Source organism: Vigna unguiculata, chromosome 9 (genome assembly GCF_037176805.1).
Source record: "Vigna unguiculata cultivar grain cowpea cultivar isolate G323 ecotype 2 chromosome 9, ASM3717680v1, whole genome shotgun sequence".
Lineage (NCBI taxonomy): Eukaryota > Viridiplantae > Streptophyta > Magnoliopsida > Fabales > Fabaceae > Vigna > Vigna unguiculata.
Genome location: NC_140800.1, coordinates 4,664,103 through 4,685,050, shown reverse-complemented (window position 1 = coordinate 4,685,050; position 20,948 = coordinate 4,664,103). Strand labels below are relative to the sequence as shown.

Below are 20,948 nucleotides of genomic sequence, written 5' to 3'. Positions count from 1 at the left end.
CTTTCTCTTTTCCTTTATTTTTATCTTGATAAATAAAAAGGTTTCTTTCGTAGCCTTTAATTCTCTCTGAACAAAAAATAATAAAATAATAAAAAAATATATTACTTCTTTGATATAAGTATTGCATACCATATTAAGTCTCGGACTTGCTTGGTAATCAAAACACTTCTTCGTAGTTTTTTTTGTTCTTAAAAGGAAATTAATAACAATAAAAATATAAAATTATTTTTTAATATCATGTCAAATTTCGGATTTGCTTGGTAACTAAATCTTTTATCATGTAGAATCTCGGGTTCTCTTGATATTAATAAAATACACATACACATAAAAATCTAGAAAATTAAAAAAATAAAATAATAATATCAAACAACAAATATTTGTATAAAGAACTACGTTATCCCTGATCTTCCAAATGGAAATACGTAGGAGCGAGGTATAATCCTCGTCGGGCCCAAAAATATACAAAAAATAATTTTGTTTTAATCTTTAATATTTTTGTAGGTTTTTTATTTTGTTTGATTTCTTGGGGAATAACAAATATTTTAAACATCGAATTCTATCTTGCACACTTAATTAAAGAAGGAACCGTCTTAAGACGGACGTTGTGGGGTGCTAATACCTTCCCCACACGTAACCGATTTCCGAATCCAAATTTGGTTTGAAGACCATTCTTTTTTAAGGTTTTTCTATAGTTTTCCATAATAAATTATGGTGGCGACTCCTCTGCTTTTTTTAAATGATTTTTGCCGTCCCGCCGTGATCTCAGTTGCGACACCATGTGAGAACCACGAAAAAATAGGAACACCTAAAGTCTTTAGTTAGGGATTGTAAATTTGACAACAATATGAAGGGGTTGTTTTTGAAACTTTGAGGTTATAGGTTGTAGAGTTTAAACGAGAAGGGAACTTCATGGGTTGTCGATGAAAAGTTAGGGGGAAAGCAAAATAAAACCTCCCTAAACACACATTGGTGGGTGTCTTCGTGGGTGCAATGGAATGTGATTGAGATCGAAAATGGTAGCTTCCATAAACGAGATAGAGATTGGGTAATTTTGAGTCTAAAAATGGAAGGTTCAAGGAAACAACAATGGGAAATTTTCACATGAAAAGGAACAATAATTCTGTTTGGAAGAATGAAGGTAAGTGAATGTGAATTTTTCCCACCATGTGCGTCTGACAGTTTTACATTTCCTCTACCAGACTGTACCACTAAAAGGTACATTGAGAAAAAAATTTAAAATAAAAAACGTACTGCTATGTTAGGTAGTAAAAAAATGGTAAAAAATAGTAGTCATCCAATTGTTTTCCAACATTTTTATACAAAAACCGATATATGAACATTTTATTATCATTTATTTGTCACTGTCTTTCAATGCTATCGAATGACACTCAAGAACATACAAATAATACAAATGAACATAACCTCTCTACATATGAACATCATGGAATGCCCGAAGAGCGGTCATATCCGGTGTTTGTAACAGTTCCAGATGTTCTTCTCTCGGCAAGGTTTCGCCCAATTCGATGAGGGAAGTAAAGGTTTTCAGGACTGTGCTATCTGTTGTCACTGACAATGAGGAAGGTAAAGATTCAGACTGGTTGTCTTCTGCTGCCGACGGAAATGTTCTGATCTTGATCAGAAGTTCTTCCCTGTAATTCTTCAGCACCCCACTCCAAACTTCCCATGCCAGTTCCTTTCCCGTCATTAAAGAACGCATACCTTCAGATAATGATGACAATAACCAACTTCGAAGTCTTCTATCCTTCTCAGCATCATCTTTGTTAGAGTTTGTGACAAACCTAATTGTTCTTCATTTATCAGAACAAGAACTGCATGTCTCTTCCACAAAATCAGGTTCTTCACCCATTCGAACTTGATGGATGAGTCATCCTCAAGCTTCATCTCCATGGCACCATAGATTTTTGTGATGTCCAAGAAGTGGAAGTCCCCGGCTCCATTTCCGTAGGCCATGCAGCTGAAGCGAGGGAACGATGAAGGATGACGAGATCATTGTAGAAGATAATGAGACTTATACAAAAGATGTAGAAGAAGGTAAACTAAATATGGATTAAGAGAACATTGTGAAAATTGAATGGTTACTGTGTTTGTTTGAATGAGAGAATGGTTCAGCTGAATTCGTTTACGATTATTTTTATAAGCATGATGAAGATGGAAGGTTAATAATGGTTAACAGATTCCTTCACTCAACAGCTCGAACGGTTACATATGAACATCATGGAATGCCCGAAGAGCGGTCATATCCGGTGTTTGTAACAGTTCCAGATGTTCTTCTCTCGACAAGGTTTCGCCCAATTCGACGAGGGAAGTAAAGGTTTTCAGGACTGTGCTATCTGTTGTCACTGACAATGAGGAAGGTAAAGATTCAGACTGGTTGTCTTCTGCTGCCGACGGAAATGTTCTGATCTTGATCAGAAGTTCTTCCCTGTAATTCTTCAGCACCTTACTCCAAACTTCCCATGTCAGTTCCTTTCCCGTCATTAAAGAACGCATACCTTCAGATAATGATGACAATAACCAATCTCGAAGTCTTCTATCCTTCTCAGCATCATCTTTGTTAGAGTTTGTGACAAACCTAATTATTCTTCATTTATCAGAACAAGAACTACATGTCTCTTCCACAAAACCAGGTTCTTCACCCATTCGAACTTGATGGATGAGTCATCCTCAAGCTCCATCTCCATGGCACCATAGATTTTTGTGATGTCCAAGAAGTGGAAGTCCCCGGCTCCGTTTCCGTAGGCCATGCTGCTGAAGCGAGGGAACGATGAAGGATGACGAGATCATTGTAGAAGATAATGAGACTTATACAAAAGATGTAGAAGAAGGTAAACTAAACATGGATTAAGAGAACATTGTGAAAATTAAATGGTTACTGTGTTTGTTTGAATGAGAGAATGGTTCAGCTGAATTCGTTTACGATTATTTTTATAAGCATGATGAAGATGGAAGGTTAATAATGGTTAACAGATTCCTTCACTCAACAGCTCGAACGGTTACATATGAACATCATGGAATGCCCGAAGAGCGGTCATATCCGGTGTTTGTAACAGTTCCAGATGTTCTTTTCTCGGCAATGTTTCGCCCAATTCGACGAGGGAAGTAAAGGTTTTCAGGACTGTGCTATCTGTTGTCACTGACAATGAGGAAGGTAAAGATTCAGACTGGTTGTCTTCTGCTGCCGACGAAAATGTTCTGATCTTGATCAGAAGTTCTTCCCTGTAATTCTTCAGCATCCCACTCCAAACTTCCCATGCCAGTTCCTTTCCCGTCATTAAAGAACGCATACCTTCAGATAATGATGATAATAACCAATCTGGAAGTCTTCTATCCTTCTCAGCATGATCTTTGTTAGAGTTTGTGACAAACCTAATTATTCTTCATTTATCAGAACAAGAACTACATGTCTCTTCCACAAAACCAGGTTCTTCACCCATTTGAACTTGATGGATGAGTCATCCTCAAGCTCCATCTCCATGGCACCATAGATTTTTGTGATGTCCAAGAAGTGGAAGTCCCAGACTCCGTTTCCATAGGCCATGCAACTGAAGCGAGGGAACGATGAAGGATGACGAGATCATTGTAGAAGATAATGAGACTTATACAAAAGATGTAGAAGAAGGTAAACTAAACATGGATTAAGAGAACATTGTGAAAATTGAATGGTTACTGTGTTTGTTTGAATGAGAGAACATCAATGATGCTCATAAAATTTACTCATCCACCATGAATTTGTGTACTTGATGGCCCCCATAAATCAGTATGAGCATATTCAAAGGATGCGGTTGAAGTATGTTGTTAGGTATTTTCTTCCTTAATTGATGGCTAAGGAAGCCCCTGAGAATAGATAGGAGAGAGAAACAAATATTTTGATTTTCAGCTTGCTTTTTCATTCCTTCCAATGGCTATGTATAGTCATGCAAAACCAAAATTAGTTACAATCAGAGGGTCCTTTTCATTTGTAGGAAATGGAATCTACCAAACATAAATAATAACTGAATTATTCTATGCAAAGAAATATTGTGACATAGCACTTCTAGAAACAAGCTGACGTAGTGAGTTTTATGGGATGTAATCCTTGAGATAGGCTGGTATGGATGTAATCCTTTTGGGCCTTACGCTAGTTAAATGGGTTGTGGTCTGATTGCTAACAATGTTTGCCTCTGGAAAAATCACCTTGTCCTTAAGGTGATAATCGAATATGAGTTGTGCCCATTCTTCCCAACTAGTATCGTCTGGTGATAGTCCAAACCATTGAACAAGGACCATTTTGGTTGGGGGATCTGTTGAATTATCCATGCGAGTAGCCAAAATTGCTAGGGGACGAATTATTGGCTGGTGGTTGAAACCTCTGAAGGATTTGGAGTGGGGTCCAAGGTAGGGCCATGATGACGTTTCAACAATTAACAGTGAAAGACAGGGTGGATTGTGGATTCAGGTGGTAAGTCCAATTGATAAGCAATCGTACCAATTCGGGCAAGTATTTTGTAAGGTCCGTAAAACCTCTTGGAAAGTTTTTGATAAGTGGAACCAGAGAGAGACCGTTGCCGCTATGGCCTAAGACGGACATAAACCAAATCACCCACATCATAAGATATATCACGACGCTTGGTATCAGCATAATGCTTCATAGTGGACTGAGCTTTGAGGAGTTTTTGCTGCAATTGTGCTAAGAGTGAGTATAAGTGTTATAAGACCATTCAGCCAAAGCCAAGTACTTGGACCACTAGTGGGGATTGGAATGGACAAAAGAACGGAAGTATTGCTCCAAAACTCTGTTGAAGACCTTTGTCTGGCCATTCGTTTCTCGGTGATAAGATGTACTCATGTGGAATCTAGTACCACTCAAGCGAAAAAATTCGCGCCAAAACTTACTAATGAAGATAGGGTCGTGGTCAAATACAAGACTGTGTGGTATGTCATGATATTTGCAGATAATATCAAGAAAAAGTTGGGCCACCTTAGAAGCAGAATATTGAGTTGGTAATGGTCCCAAATGAACTCCCTTAGAGAATTGGTCTACAATGACCAGAATAACAATGAAGCCTTGAGAAGATGGTAAGTCAATGATAAAATTGAGGGACAAATCTTCCTATACAGTCGTAGGTACAGGCAAAGGTTGCAAAAGACTAGCTGGTTTGTATGTGTCGCAACTGAGATCGCGATGGGATAGCAAAAATAATTTTAAAAAAAGGCACTGAGGAGTCGCCACCATAGTTTATTATGGAAAACTATAGAAAAACCTTAAAAAAGAATGGTCTTCGAAATCAAATTTGGATTCGGGAGTCGGTTACGTGTGGAAAAGGTATTAGCACCCCACAACGCCCGTCTTAAGACGGTTCCCTCTTTAATTAAGTGTGTAAAGTAGAATTTGATGTTTAAAATATTTGTTATTCCAAAAAAAAATCAAAGAAAAAAAAAACACATACAAAAATATTGAAGATTAAAACACAATTATTTTTATATTTTTTAGGCTCGACGAGGATTGTTCCTCGCTCCTACGTATTTTCGTTTGGAAAATCAGGGATAACGTAGTTCTTTGTAAAAAAATTGTTGTTTGATATTACAATTTTGTTTTTTTTTTTCTAGATTTTTTTGTACATGTATATTTTATTAATATCAAGAGAACCCGAGAATCTACATGATAAAAATTTAGTTATCAAGCAAATCTGAAATTTGACATGATATTTAAGATGATTTTATAGTTTATTTTTATTATTATTAATTTTTTAAAATATTATTATTAAAGGCCTATGAAAGAGTATTTTGATTATCAAGCAAGTCCAAAACTTAACATGACATTCAAAACTTATATAAAAGAAAATATAATTTTTTATTTTATTTATTTATTATTATTAATTTTTTTAGAGAATTAAAGCCTACGAAAAAACAAATTTTTAATTACCAAGATAAAGATAAAGGGAAAGAAAAAAAAATTGATCACATAAACCCAAAATCATCTGAGAACCTCAAACACATTTAATCATACAATAATTCAAACGATCATATATTTGATGTTATAAGAGAATCATGAATAACATACTAGGAGCAAAAGAAAATCTACCTTAATGTGACCCCCTTGTGTGTGCTCTTGTAAAAAAAAAGGAGAGCGCTTTTTCCAATTTGTTATTTGTGTCTTGCATTAGAGAAATTTTGTGCTTATATAGGCCTCTTGGGTACCACTGAGATCTTAGTCTTTAGTTATAATAAAATATATGGGGAAAGAATTGGTCTTGTTAAATCGTTGTATAATATTCACGGTATTGATTATAATTATTAACGAAATATTGCGTGTAATTACTAGAATCATATTTTTTGTTACATAAAGATCGTGATCAAATCATAACATTATTCATATAATTGATTCTAATTATTACCAAAAATACTTTCTTATAAATGGATGAATGTAGAAGTTTGGGGCTGAATGATTTACTAAAATATTCCACTAATTGATTGCGTTGCATGAGAACGACACCCATAGTTGTTCCAGATGCGTCCATGCCAACAATGAAAGGTACAAAGAAATCTAGCAGGGCGAGTATGAGTGCCCGGGTCATAGCTTGCTTCAGAGTGGTAAAAGCATGTTGGGCTTCCGAAGTCCGGACAAAGGCGTCCTTTCCGAGGAGAGTCGTAATGGGGGAGGCAATAATGGCATATCCTTTGACAAAATTTTGATAAAACCCAGTAAGACCGAAGAAGCTACGGAGAGCCTTGACATTGGCAGGAGGAGACCAAGTCAGCACTGCTTGAATTTTGGAAGGGTCAGATTGAACCCCAACAGCAAAAATGATATGGCCCAAATAGTCTAGTTGCCGTTTTGCAAATAAGCATTTAGAAATTTTGAGATAAAACTGACTGTCCAACAAACATTGAAATAACTGTTGCAAATGGGAAACATGTTGTGGAAGAGAGGAACTATAGACAAGGATGTCATTGAAGAATACCACAACAAAACAACGGAGAAAAGGGCCGAGGAGGGTATTTATGGTAGCCTGGAACATTGAGGGAGCGTTACAGAGACTAAACGACATCACTTGGTACTCATAATGTCCGTGGTGAGTACGAAAGGCGGTCTTAGCGATATCTTCAGGGTGCATCAATATCTGGTGGAAGCCTTGTCGAAGATCGAGCTTGGAAAACCAGGTTGCACCACCAAGCTCATCCAACAACTCATCAACGGTAGGCATCGGGAAACGATCACGAATAGTGACAACATTAAGGGCCCTGTAATCTACACAACAACGCCAAGACTCGTCTTTCTTGCGAACTAGCAGGACCGATGAAGAAAACAGACTCGTACTTGGTTGGATCTTGGACTTGTCGAGCAATTCTTTAACTTGTTTTTCGAGTTCACATTTCTGGGAATGTGGGTAACGATAAAGCTTAACATTGACCTGTGTGAAGTTAGGGTAGAGGTGGATACGGTGGTTGGTGGGGCGAGAAGGGGTAGTCATGGTGAGGGTTGAAAGAGGGTATCGAAGCGAATAAGTGTTGTGATGTCAGGGGGTAAGGTTGTGGGTGGGATTTTGGTGGGGTTTGGAACGGTTAGGGGCATGATTTGTATGGTAAAAAGTTCAGATGCACTATTGGTTTGGATGCATCGCTTAAGTTATGGGTTGTACATTATGTCAGGTCGGTTCTGTTGGATTCCTCGTAATGTAATTGGTTGGCCTTGGTAGATAAATGAAATTGTGAGTTGGGTGTAGTCCATGAGAACAGGCTCAATAGACTTAAGTCAGGGCACGCCCAAGACAATGTCGGCACCCCTCAAAAAAAGGATGTAGAAATTAACATGGAGGGTGTGCTCTTGAATTTTGATTTTGATGTCAGGTCAGAGGCGATCACATCGCATGAGGTTGCCACTACCAACCATAACAGTTAGGGGGTTATAAGGGACTAAAGGGAGATCAAGGAATTTGGCTACTTGATCCTGAACGAAATTGTGGTCACTGCCACCGTCAACAAGAATGGAAACGGGTTTGTTGCCGATCTGCCCTTGGAGACGTATGGTGGATGACCCAATACCGTTGGTGAAGGCATGGAGGCTAACTTGGGAAGGGGTTTCCTCGAGAACGGGCTCTTGAGGAGCTGGTGTTAGGGCCCAAGTATGGTCAAATGTGAAATCGTCCGCGATGGGATCGTTTGTAGTTAAGAGCAAAAATTTTTCTTTGCAACGATAGGACAAAGTGAATAATTCGTCACAATTATAGCAAAGGCCCTTTTTCCGACGTGCATCCATGTCGTCGGGGCTTAGACGACGAAAATTGACACAGGGTGGGGGTGCTGGTAGGAGAGGGGTTGAGGTAGTGGCAGTTGGGGAAGATGTATGTAAGCTGGGGGTCGAAACTTGGGGTTTGGAACGGAAAGAACGTCGACGTTCTTTGATTTTGTCTTCTTGCAGCTTAGCAAGCTAGGTTGCGTGATCTACAGAGGTAGGGCATAGAGCATGGACCTCGCGACGAATTTCTGATGTGAGGCCGGAAATGAAACAGTTCGGGGCAAATGGTGCAGGTAAACCCACTATAAGATTGGCAAGGCGTTCAAACTCCGTGAGATATTGTTGGGCGGTCCCCTTTTGTGTGAGCTTAAATAAAGCGCCAAAAGGTTCATTGTAAAGTGACGGAGCGAAATGGGTTTCCAAGGCACGGAGGAACCCGAACCAAGTCTGGATCTGATTATTCCGATACATCCACTGGTACCAACTGAGAGCTGGTCCGTCCATATAAAAGGAGGCTACCTGAAGGCGTTCTTATTCTGGTGTATTGTGGTAATAAAAAAATTGGGAAATTTTGAAGATCCAACCAAGGGCGTCATTCCCATCAAATAGGGGAACTTCAAGTTTCATGTGTGGGCGACGAAAACTCTCGGGGGAGGTGTGGGTTGAAGGTGAAACGTGTGGTGATGGGGAGGGTGGGCGAACCATCAAAATGGAAAGTTGTTCCAGGATAGAATCAACTTTGACGGTCAAATCATCTAATCGTTCGGCGTTGGTAGGGCGATTGGCCATGGAGGAAAGGTACTCAATGAAAGCACAAAGATTGTTAGGTATTTTCTTCCTTAATTGATGGCTAAGGGAGCCCCTGAGAATAGATAGGATAGAGAAATATATATTTTGATTTTCAGCTTGCTTTTTCATTCCTTCCAAAGGCTATGTATAACCATGTAAAACCAAGATTAGTTACAATCAAAAGGTCCTTTTCATTTGTAAGAAAAAGAATCTACCAAACAGAAATAATAACTGAATTATTCTATGCAAAGAAATACTGTGACAAAGCACTTCTGGAAACAAGCTAACATAATGAGTTTTATGGGATGTAATCCTTGAGATAGGCTGGTGTGGAGGTAATCCTTTTGGGCCTTACACTAGTCAAATGGGTTGTGGTCTGATTGCTAACATATGCTTACATGTTTCACACTTCACCCTAAACGATTTCGCTAAGACACATCAAGTTTAGAATTTAATTTATTAAATTTTGTAGTTTAAAATATCAAGTTTCTAAAAAATCTTAAATAACAATGATAAATAAAAGAATTACATCATCTATAATACTTAATTTTAATAAAAATGAATAAAAATATCGAGTCATTTTTTTATTTCGTTAATCTACTTCATTCCAGAAATATCTACATTCTTACGTGCTCCTATATAACATACATTATATTATTATCACACATACAACAAACACATGATACAAAACAAACAATCAAAAATAAAGTATAAATAATGATATGGAAAGAAATTTAACAAAATACGATATTACAAATAATATACCCACCCGAACCTTATTTATTTAGCTTTAAAAAATATTTATATTTACCCTTGACTTAAGTTAACACTGCTTCCACAAAGAACACTAAAATATGCAACAACCAGCCATCGTTCACTTTATCCTAAATATAAGAGAAAAAGATAAATGTCACCGCTAATTAATTTTGTTAGACGTGAACTTTTATATTATTATAATTATAATAATACGAAATCCTTAATTACTTTTATACTAAAAGAACTAATTGACAATTAAATTCGTGAATGACAAAAACTACGCTGCACCTCCCAAATCAATAAAACAAAGCTTATACTAAAAATATTAAATATTGGTCACATTTAAAATAACTATATTTCTCTTTTGTAAGTATCTAAATAACATTGTACTAACCCACAACATGATATTAAAATAATGTACTAATGAAGAATGATACTGAACCTACTCCATGAATAGCCTAAAATGCTTCAATTTAATGTGTATCCTGTGGGCCCCATTCGAAGTTCCACCACGTGATATACAGGGCCAAATGCAATTGGGTAGCGGGTTTTTCTTCCTGCATCCCAAATTTTCTTTCTGCACCTCCAAATTTGACCGTAAAAATCATTATATACTTACAAAAAATAAAAATAAATTATAAACTAAATATCTTCGTAGCCCGTACCCCAAGAATGAAATTCGGTACCCGGTTTCTGAAAGCCGGTAATACCGGTTTCTAAAAGCCGGTAACACCAGTTTCTGAAAGCCGGTAACATCGGTTTCTGAAAGTCAGTAATATTGGATTCTGAAAGTCGGTAAATTTATTATTTATATATCTTAAATTTATGATTCTCCTATGATGTTTCTTCCAAATTAAATTTTACCCAAATTAGTATGAACCCTAATTATGATTTTAGGAATTCTTTTATCAAATTGGCATGAACCTTAATTATATTTTTACCCAAATTAGTACAACCTTAAATTATGAAATTTAAAGGTTGTTGTGTTTTCTGCTTAAATGGTAAAATTTAGGGATATATCTTGTATTGCATTACAAATCATGCTACACATAATGAATTAGTTGGATAACCTTGATTTGGAATAGAAATTAGAATACCTCTGTTGTGTGAATTCAATAATTTAAAAATATTAAAAATTGAAAAGTACATACATGAATCATTCTATGAAAATGATTTAAGTAAAGAAAATGAATAATTTTTTATTTAACTAGAAATTTAGTTTATATATCAAAAAATTAAATTTGACACTCCTAAAATTTTTATTCATGTTTCGCCACTGTTTGTATCTTGACAATCGATAAAATTGAATTTTGAAAGCCGGTAACACCGGTTTCTGAAAGCCGGTAACTCCGGGATAGTCGGTAACTACAAATCAAAAGGGTAGCGGTGGAATTACAGAAAAGTTTGGGGTGTAGAAAGAAAAATTGGGGGTGTAGGAAGAAAAACCTTATGTAAACACTTTTTACTTAAGTTCACAATAATACTGTTTCGGCTTTTACTTCCTACATCCCAAAACATTCTTCTTGCACTACCACAAAATGTTTTTAAATTGACATTTTACTATTTGAAAAAGTGACTTTCATAATATATATATATATATATATATATATATATATATATATTATTTTTCGGAAGCATTTCAGAGCTGATTTTTTGAAGTTTCCAAAATAAAATTCTTGGAATAGCATTTTCAAAATAAAATTTCTGAAATCAATTTTCCAAAAATATGAATTATATTTTGAAAAAAATTCTGAATATAATTTTCAAATTTTCAGAACAAACTTTACGGAATGAATATATTCAGTAGTTCTATATGAGTCTTTGAGAAAGAGCTTTTTGGATCACCAAAAACATTTTCAAGCTCTTCTTCCTCTGCAGCGTTGTGGTAAAAGGCTGTGGTAGAAGATATTCGAGTCTTTTCCTATTATCGTAAGGGTGTAGTTAGTAATGGTAGGGTGCAAGAAGCAATAGTCTAGTACTTAAGCATTTCAAGTTGTTTACTACTAGAAAAAATATTTTTTGTTTTGTTGAAAAACTTTTACAAGTGACGGTACCTCAATAATTAAAAAAAATTGATATGGAGAAAAAAACTGAATAATGAAAAAAAGGATTGATAACATTTGAAAAGAGAAAAAAAAAATTAATATGTTAAAAAATAAACTGTCAAACTTTGTTAAAAATAGCAAAAAAAAGTCTATCAAAATATTATGCTTTTTACTAATTATAATTCCAGGAATCTCCATTGAAACACAAAATTAATATCCCATAATTCATGTCTGAGATTAGAGCATCAGAATAGATAGTTCTATCAGACACAAACTTAAAAATCAAACCCCAATTCACATTCTCAACAAACATGATTATCATTATTCAATGATACATACCAAAATGTTCCAAAAGGTCATCACTTTTACACATAGCAAGTAAGGGGCATTCAGAACTGAAAAGGAGTTAGGGAAATTTAAAAACAAACACAGAATGAATGTGTCCCAACAAATATCAGAAGCACATGTTGCAACAGTTACTTCCGAGTGATTTCATTACTCTAAGGAATATTTTGGACAAGTAGGAAACACAATGTGCATGGAAACTTTATATGCATATGTAGTGGGACAAAGGACAAATAAATAACCGAAGCTAAATCTACGGTTTACACAATACAGACACTTCTGTTTCCATCTGAGTTACATTTGAATGAGAAGCAGGGGCCAAGAAATTGATTAGTCAATATGACACAGTAAGATTAAGATTTAGACACTATGAATGAACAATTGAAGAAACCGATGATGCCTTGTCACTGATAGAACAACTTTTCTTGTGCTTTACATGTCTTTCCTTCAACTTCTCAACCTTACTATTTGCTGCATTGTTGTTCTGGTTGCTCACTGACCCTTCTTGAGCACTACACATCTGAGACTTCATCTTGAACCCAAGCTTCTTAGAAACAGTTCCCCAAGCGCTTGACCCTTTTGAACGACCCAATTTCTCAATCTCCTGCCTCATGTTTGAACACTCCTTTTCCAGCTCAGACACCCTCATCCTCATGTTGTCCATTCCCACCTTCAAAACCTGATTTTCCTTCACCGCCGACGCCCACCCACCCTCCGTCGATCCCACAAGTCCGCTTCGCAGCTGCCTCGATCCATCTAGGTTATCCGAAACCATAAAGCAACCGGCGATCGATGTTCGGAGCTGGAGCTGCTCAAAAAACAGAACTTGAAAAATTATTCTGATCGGTAGCCTCTCGTTCTGCGCAGCGTGCGTGCATGCCTCTAATGAGAGCTTCTGGCAATCCATCAGCCTGCATAGCTGCTCTCTCTCAGACTCCACCAACCATGGGTGAGACTGTAGTTTTGTGACACCATCATGAATCAGTCCAAATTTGTTAGAAGAGTAAAAAGCCATGGCTAGAAGGAAACATATTATGATTTGAAACATTCTTTAGGTGAAGTATGAGTTAAATATGAGCTAAGTATATCACAAACATGCTAAACACGAATTTGGATTCTCTGTTGAGTTTTTTTGTGTTATAAATCTATTGTGCCTTTATAATACACTGATTATCACTAATTTTAACTTTTTTAAATGTATTAAAGAGATATTTAAAATATCAGCACAATATATTTTTAATACTCAGTAGAGGACAACACAAAAAAAATAAGTAGAAAATTTAAACTCGTTAAACACTGATCATGTGATGATATTAACCAATTTGGTGTGGTGTGGATATGTACCTTCAAGTAAATATCTAAAGCACGATATAAACCATCATCCAAAGGCCTGGCATACTCTGGAACTGCTGCTGCAAGGGCCTGAAACTTTGGAAGTTTTAAGTTAATATCTGGGGCAACCTCTGCAAGGTAACCATCAATCAGCTTGGCTACCATGGTGATTGGTGTTAATGAAGGCGATCCGATCAATTGACCATCGTCGATCGAGCATGGAGAGGCACAGCCAGTAGCGTGATCCATGGCAAGGAAATGGTCAAGAATTCTTTGCACACAGTCAACATTGTAAAGTGTCTCCATAGAGTATGAGAAATTTGGCATCAAGAGATCTTCTAGAGTAGCTTGGTCAAGCTGCATGCCAATCCGTTTCTCCAAATTTGATATGCAAGAAGGGCTCACTCGTAGAATCATGGCCGTTCGAAGTAGACCAAACAAGAACTTTGTTTGGACCAGGCCCTTCTGCATTGGTAGCAAACCATCAATCTCTTCCAGTAGGATCTTCTGGTCATCTTCAGACAGTGGAGACCCTACCTGTGTCAGCCGGGTGCTGGACTCGCCGGAAACCTGGCGCCGGTTTAGCATAGGCAGATATGTTTTAGCATAGAAAGCAAGAGAACCAGCAATAATCTCCTGCCTAATGCCTCTCGATTCCATGACAGCTATTAGTCTCTTATAAAGAGGTAAACTTAAATTTGATACATCCTCATACCACCAATCTGCACTTGAATTTTTTGGTCTTGCACCGGTACTTATTCCATTCCACAAAACACTTCCACCAGGGCTCTGCAAAGGACCACCACGCTCCAGCACCGGCCACCCGAATAGATTTGGGTCGGTAGACGCCTTTGCTGCGAGTGACTCGATGCATCTTTTCACAATGTGGAGCTCTTCGGCATGGGCCAAAACATCATCACAGGTTTCAAGTGCCCTCAGAGAGTCTTTCCAACTGCGGAGGACCACTTGATTGAAAAAGGTTTCAGCCTGTGAAATAAGATTCCCTTCACCATATTCCTCGGTCATTTCTAGACGCTCTGCTGCACACCACAGGTACACAACATTTGATGCTGTAAGTTCAAGTTTCACTCCATAGCAGAATTTTGCCACAAGTTCAAATGTTTTGGCACCACCAGGAATGTCACTGAGTGATATTACACATTCTTCTTCTGATTCAGTAGCCTCGGCGATCATTCTTTCCAGAACCCCACTTCTAGAGAGCAAAGGAAACTGCATTAAGCATGAATTTGATTTAGCTTAGTTCACAAAAACTTTACACTCAAAATAACGAGAGAAAGCTTTTAGATGGAAAAATATTTTGACTAAGAAGGTAATATCAAACATGTACGAAATGATATATTGAGGAAAATGGAGTTACAACTTGGCACTGTTTTCCAAGAAATGGAATAAAATACTGCTCCTCGATGTATTACATTTGCATAACGTTCCTAGACAATAACAACATTTCTCAAGTTTTTAATAACACAAACATGCCCAACTACAATTACATTTAACAGTGGCAGTGTCTTTATTTTGAACTACTATTATAATGACAGCATAATCCTAAAATCTGATCAAATCTAGCAAATTTTTAAGTGACTAGATCAAATTCTAAACTAGTTAGAAATTTAAGGAAACTGATGTTTGAATAGTGCAACAACTGCATGAGATAAACATAAACTAAAAGAATAGGTTTATGTAGATATATTATACCTTGTGAAGATGGAAGGACATCTCTCCAACTTCAACAACTATATCACTAGGAAGACCAGTCGTACAGAACCTATGGTTATAACAGCAATGAAAATGACAGATTATATAACTGTGAATGTGACGAAATTTAAAAGAAAAGGAAAATTATAGCAGGCACATTGCATCTTCAATCAGTTTGAACTCAGAACAATCACATTTATAAATGGCTTACTTTATAAAGCCATGACAGAATAGAAAAATGCCAGAAGATTCATACCAATTCATACAACAAGCATGAAGAAAAACTTCAGATTAGTTCTTCAAAGACCATGAACAAAATAAATCAAATTAAGCATTCATAGAACAAGATAAAAATCTTCATTGACAAATCCGTTTTTATCATATTGGCACCAAAGTGGAACAACCCTCATTTCATACACAGGAAGAACAGATTAGACCTTTGCCATGCATGCATGTTTCACCAATTATATCAAATTACTAGAAAGGGAAGGAACTCATTGTCCACTTTTCATTCACGCTTTACACGTAGGCCTCACGCACCAAACCTGAACTTGACATATGAAGATCTAACAAGAAAGACTGATAAACAGAGAAAGGAGTTCAATATTCTGAACCAATATAAACTCTTGACGAAACATGCAAACATTCAGTACACGTACAGCTTAAAAGTAGATAAAAAACGTTTTTCCCAAGTTTAGACTTCACAACACACAGAAAAAAACGTCACACTCGAAGAGAGAGGAGAGAGAGAACACAAACAACAAAACTGCAATTTACAGAGCAAACAAAAGGATAAGGCAAGATACCAGGCCTGCCCTTGACGCTGAAAAGCATCAGCTTTGGAACCCAATTTCAAGCAGGCCATTTGCTCGAATCCTCAAAAGAGACAACAATTGATGAACAAAACCAAGTGAAGAACAGATCTAACACCAATTGAATTTGAAACACAACCAAACCCTTCACAAACACTGCACCACGCAGCACAACTCGGTCTCAAATTCACCCTCCACGAAATTGATTCACAATGCAGTATCTTTCCATGCCCTTCCTCAAAAGAGACAACCTTTATCAAAATTCCGAGCACCCCAACAAACCCAAAGGCCGAATCCACCACAAGATTCAATCAATATAACACCACCACCTCAAAAACCCTAGAACCACTCCACTATCGGTAGGGTACGAAAAACACAAACACCCACTTCCCAAAAAAATAAAAATTGATCCCCAGAAACCTAAATTCCTTATCACCACTCAGTTTAGGTCAACAACCCAGTTCCCTACCCCTAACAAACAAACAAACAAAAGGAAAAGGCCTAAACCAAACTAACGGAGACAAAAGGGGCTAAACAAAAACCACTCAAACCCATCAAAGAAAAAGTACTAACAGTAACAGCTTGGTTAAATAGAAAGCATTGACTCCCTCTAAATGCAAGCATGTGTGTGGAAAGTTTTAATTTTGGGACATGGGACAATGTGTAACATTAATGGCTTTGGCATCTCAAAGGGTAAACCTCAGCACCCAAGTGGGGTCCGTGCCTTCAAATACACTCATTGCTCTTTTCTCGAACATGGAATCTCCATTAATAAAATATTAATAGTAATAACAATAATCAATAATTTCTATCACAGAGAGTAAACTGGATTTGACTTGGGAGAACAAGAACAGTTGAAGATGGAAGTAAAATCGGTTTGGTATTTTGTATTTATTAGGAGAATTCCTTTGTTTATTGCGAGTGTCGGTTTCTTATGAGCGGAACCAAGGCCCCCAGCTAGGCCATGTGCGTTACCAGCGCACCTGCCGTTGAGTGTTGAACTTCAAAAATCACTTTTTTATCTTTTTCTTTTTCTAATTTCTTTTTCGCCCAATCAGAAATTTCTTAGTCAAAATATTTCAAAGCAGATAAACAATTTAAAAACGAAACTTGTTTTAAATATAATCGAACCAAATTCCACCTTCCATTTTATTACTATTTTTATTTTTTCTGTTTAAAATAATATGAAAATCAGCATTTCGCTCTGTCAGTGAACCCATGAACAGACCACACCGAGAAAAACATAATCTTCCAGAAAATCATGTCAGACAATACTGTTTCATTTTCACCTCTTTTCTTTCTAATTTTCATAAGAAAAAGAAAAACTTCTATTATTTTTATTCTCGTCGGAGAGAGGTGGATTAAAGAAAATAAAAAATTAACTATATTTTATATGCTCTTGATTGTTCTGGAATCGTACTTTTTAATTTTCAGATAACATAACTCAGAATAATAGGATAGATATTACGGAACCTGTAATGTAGTTTTTATCGGCTTAAATGTGTCAGAATTTTTTTTTTTTTAATTTTGCATCTATTTTTTAAAACTATCAAAGTACGGTAGTTCATTTAGTGTTGGATTTTTCTATAGGTTGATTTAATGTGTAAATTTCTAAAGTCATTTTCTAGATTTGATAATCTCAAATCATCAAACTTAGCATTTATGATTTGTTTGACTGTTAAGATATAAAAAATCAAAAACTACTTTATTCAAATTTATCGAACTTAATATTTAAAATTTTTCTGACTATTAAAGTATACAGATTAAAAATTCTATATGTATTTAATTTATGAAGATAATCAAGAAGTATATATTTATCAACCTTGAAATAAATTTTCAATTTGGTCATGATTAAAAATATAATATGAGCGATAAAAAATATAAAAAATAAAACATACTGTATTTTTTATTCTTCTATTGTTTATGGAGTCTCTTACCCAATAAAATTATAATCCAACACTTTACTTTGCACATAACATATGATGTTAGGTGTCCTTACCAAAAACTTACAAAGAGTTCTCACAACCACAGTTTAAGTAATTTCTTAAAAAGTTTTGTTCTTCATTTATAGAATCTCGTTTTATTAAAGTGTGCGTGGCGAAGAGAAAATGTGGTGTACAACACTAAATTCATGCGACATGTTAAAAGTTCTATTTGTAACATGTTTGGATATTGATTTATGATCATATATCTAATATATAATGTTCTAGAATTAATGTAATAATGTTGATATTTAGTACACATGGTATAAATATTTGTGAGATGTGTATTCCATATTTTACCAAACTATATTTCAGACTCAATTTCAATATATATATTTCATTTGAATTTAATATTGTATATTGTATTTAATTTTGGTTTTTATATTTACGTTAATATTCATTATTCGCTCAAGGTAGGTTGGATTTAGTTGGAGGCCGAATAAAGTGAGTAGGCTCAGATATATTTAATATTTTGAATTCATTTTCAAATTGAATATATTTTATTCCAATTTCAAACTGTATGTAATTCTTTAATATATTTGTACTTTATGTAAAATATAAATAAGATTTAATTAGTCGGATGGTACGTACCTTCTTCAGATGTATTATTCATTTTGGTATTCACTCTTAAAAATGTATCAATCGAATCTCAATTTTTGAGAGTGTCTTAATTAAGTCTCTTTCAGACAAAAATTATTAAAGTCGTTAACTTAATTCATGACTTTTACTACTAAATTTTAATATAAATATCAATACTTAATTTTGTAAAATATTTTAAATATCAATATTGTTAACTATGTTAATAATTTTTTGCTAAAAAAATCTAATTGAATCATCTTTTCAAAAATTAAGACTCAATTAATACATATTTAAAAACAGATACCAAACTAACACTAAAAGTAGATATCATCCAACTAACCAAACTAATAAATTAAACTTTGCGAAAAAATGGTTCAGAAAAGCAACTTCACACTTGCACCACCCAATCTCTTGCTTTCTTAAACCCAATCCTATTTGGAATATTTCTTCCTGTACCCCCGTGGTTTCTTTCTGCACTTCTATCGGTGTGTACAAATTAGAATCCATAGTCTCTCGATCAGCTATTTTTACGTTGATATGGCCTTTTCTCATCTCCTTATACTACTATCTCTTTGGTCGTGTATTTTTCTTTTTGTCTTACATTTTCTACTTTTTATATTTTCTTTATTTAGAAGATATCAACACATATAATACATTCTGATAGAAGTTTTATTTTTATTTATTTTTTCTCTTCAACAATGATTCTCAGAATTAAATATTTTTATGTAAAAGGTGACTTTTGAATTGTGAAATTTGAAAAACAATCCTATGTTATATTATCAAAAAGTTTTTTTAAATGAAAAAATACTCAAAAAATTGGATAATTTAGAATTTTATTTTTTATACAAAAATACAACTCTGAATTGCAAAATCTAAAAATAAAAAAATTCTACATCACACAATTTATAAGTAAAAATTAACTTACAGATTATGTAATCAGAAATCAATAATAAAAAAATATTCAGTGATAATTTTTCAATTTATGGAGAAATTGTTTTAAATTGTTTTAACTAGTTTTAATTTATGCAGGAAACCAAATTCATGATCATGTGAAATAGTTCAGAATTATAAGTGCGAGAATCAACATTATGATATATGTTATAATTAAAGTACTTTCGTTCAATTTTTCATAAGAAAAATTTAAAGAGAGATAACATTGTTTTCATTAATTGTTAAAAGAAAATTTTAAATTTTCGTGCAAGAAGAATTAATTTATGATTAATTGTTTTGAGTATATATGAAATTTTTTAAGTTTATTTGGATTTAAATTCTCATTTTTTTCTAGCGTTAAATATGGGTTTTTTTTTTTTATTTTAGGATCTTTTTGACTTTAAATTTGTAAAAATGGGTTCATTGAACTTTTTGTTGTAAAATAGGGAAAAGTCGTCAGAATGGAGGATTGACATTACAGGTGAAATCGTCCTCCAATCTAACCCGTTTCTTTCTTTTTTAAATAAAAATGAAGTCGTTAACTTAAAATCTGATTTTTATTGATTGATAAAGGGAAGTCATACACGTAGAAGACGACTTCACTCTGACTCATAATACTTTTAAATTTCATTATTGTTTCAGTTGTTTAGGATGTTGGTGTTACTGTGTGACTCATGAGTTGTGCCCTACAATTCATTATTGTTTTATTTTATTAGTGAGATAAGAGAAAAAAAAGGAAAAAGGTTGAAAATAATAATATTTTTTTGTAAATATTCTGTAGTCAAAAGTTCAATGATTTTTTTAATATATTGTCGTTCTATAATATTTATTAAAAGTGATATTTATTCTAGTGTTTGTTTTTGTGGTAAGCTACACATTCAGAAATGTTAAAATAAAAAAGAAAATAAAAAAGTGAAGTCCTTATGTGTGAGCACGACTTCACTTTTGAAATTATTAGAAACCTGTTTTTAGGACGACGGCTTCATTTAAAAAAATGGTAGGGTGGAGGACGACTTCAACTGTAATGTCGTCCTCCACCTTGACGACTTATCTCCATTTTACAAAAAAAATTAAATGGACCCAATTTTACAAATTTGAAATTGAAAAGGCCCTAAAATACAAAAAAGCCTCAAATATGAGATGTCTAGTGGCTCTTACTTGAGTTTAGCTAAAATCTAACCAAAACAAAAAATAGTTTCAGTGCCTTTCTCACCTGAGCAAGAAGCCTGTCGCCTGAGCAACATCTTATGTCGCTTGGACAAGAAGTTATCACTTAAGCGACAACTTGAACAAAGAGCAAATAAAAAATTTGGCTATTTTCGCTTGAGCCAGAGTTCACTTGCTTGAGCGAAAGTTGTAGATTTTCACTTTGTTCTCAACATCCAAACTCAAAGAACACAAACTACTAAAATTTCACATGCACTCATCA

At 34.9% G+C, this 20,948-nt stretch overlaps 2 protein-coding genes across 2 annotated transcripts in view; one reads left to right on the top strand and one right to left on the bottom strand.

The window, feature by feature from the left end:
• Positions 1–20,948, top strand: part of LOC114163268 (uncharacterized) — an 83,792-nt gene that overhangs the window by 50,137 nt on the left and 12,707 nt on the right. The window lies entirely within an intron of this gene.
• On the bottom strand, positions 12,267–16,933 carry LOC114163131 (Phototropic-responsive NPH3 family protein). Its single transcript, XM_028047247.2, has 4 exons — positions 16,023–16,933; positions 15,217–15,286; positions 13,516–14,733; positions 12,267–13,126 (listed from the first exon to the last, which is right to left on the bottom strand). Exons 1-4 carry the CDS (start codon positions 16,079–16,081, stop codon positions 12,539–12,541), a joined length of 1,935 nt encoding a protein of 644 aa, XP_027903048.2. The 5' UTR covers positions 16,082–16,933; the 3' UTR covers positions 12,267–12,538.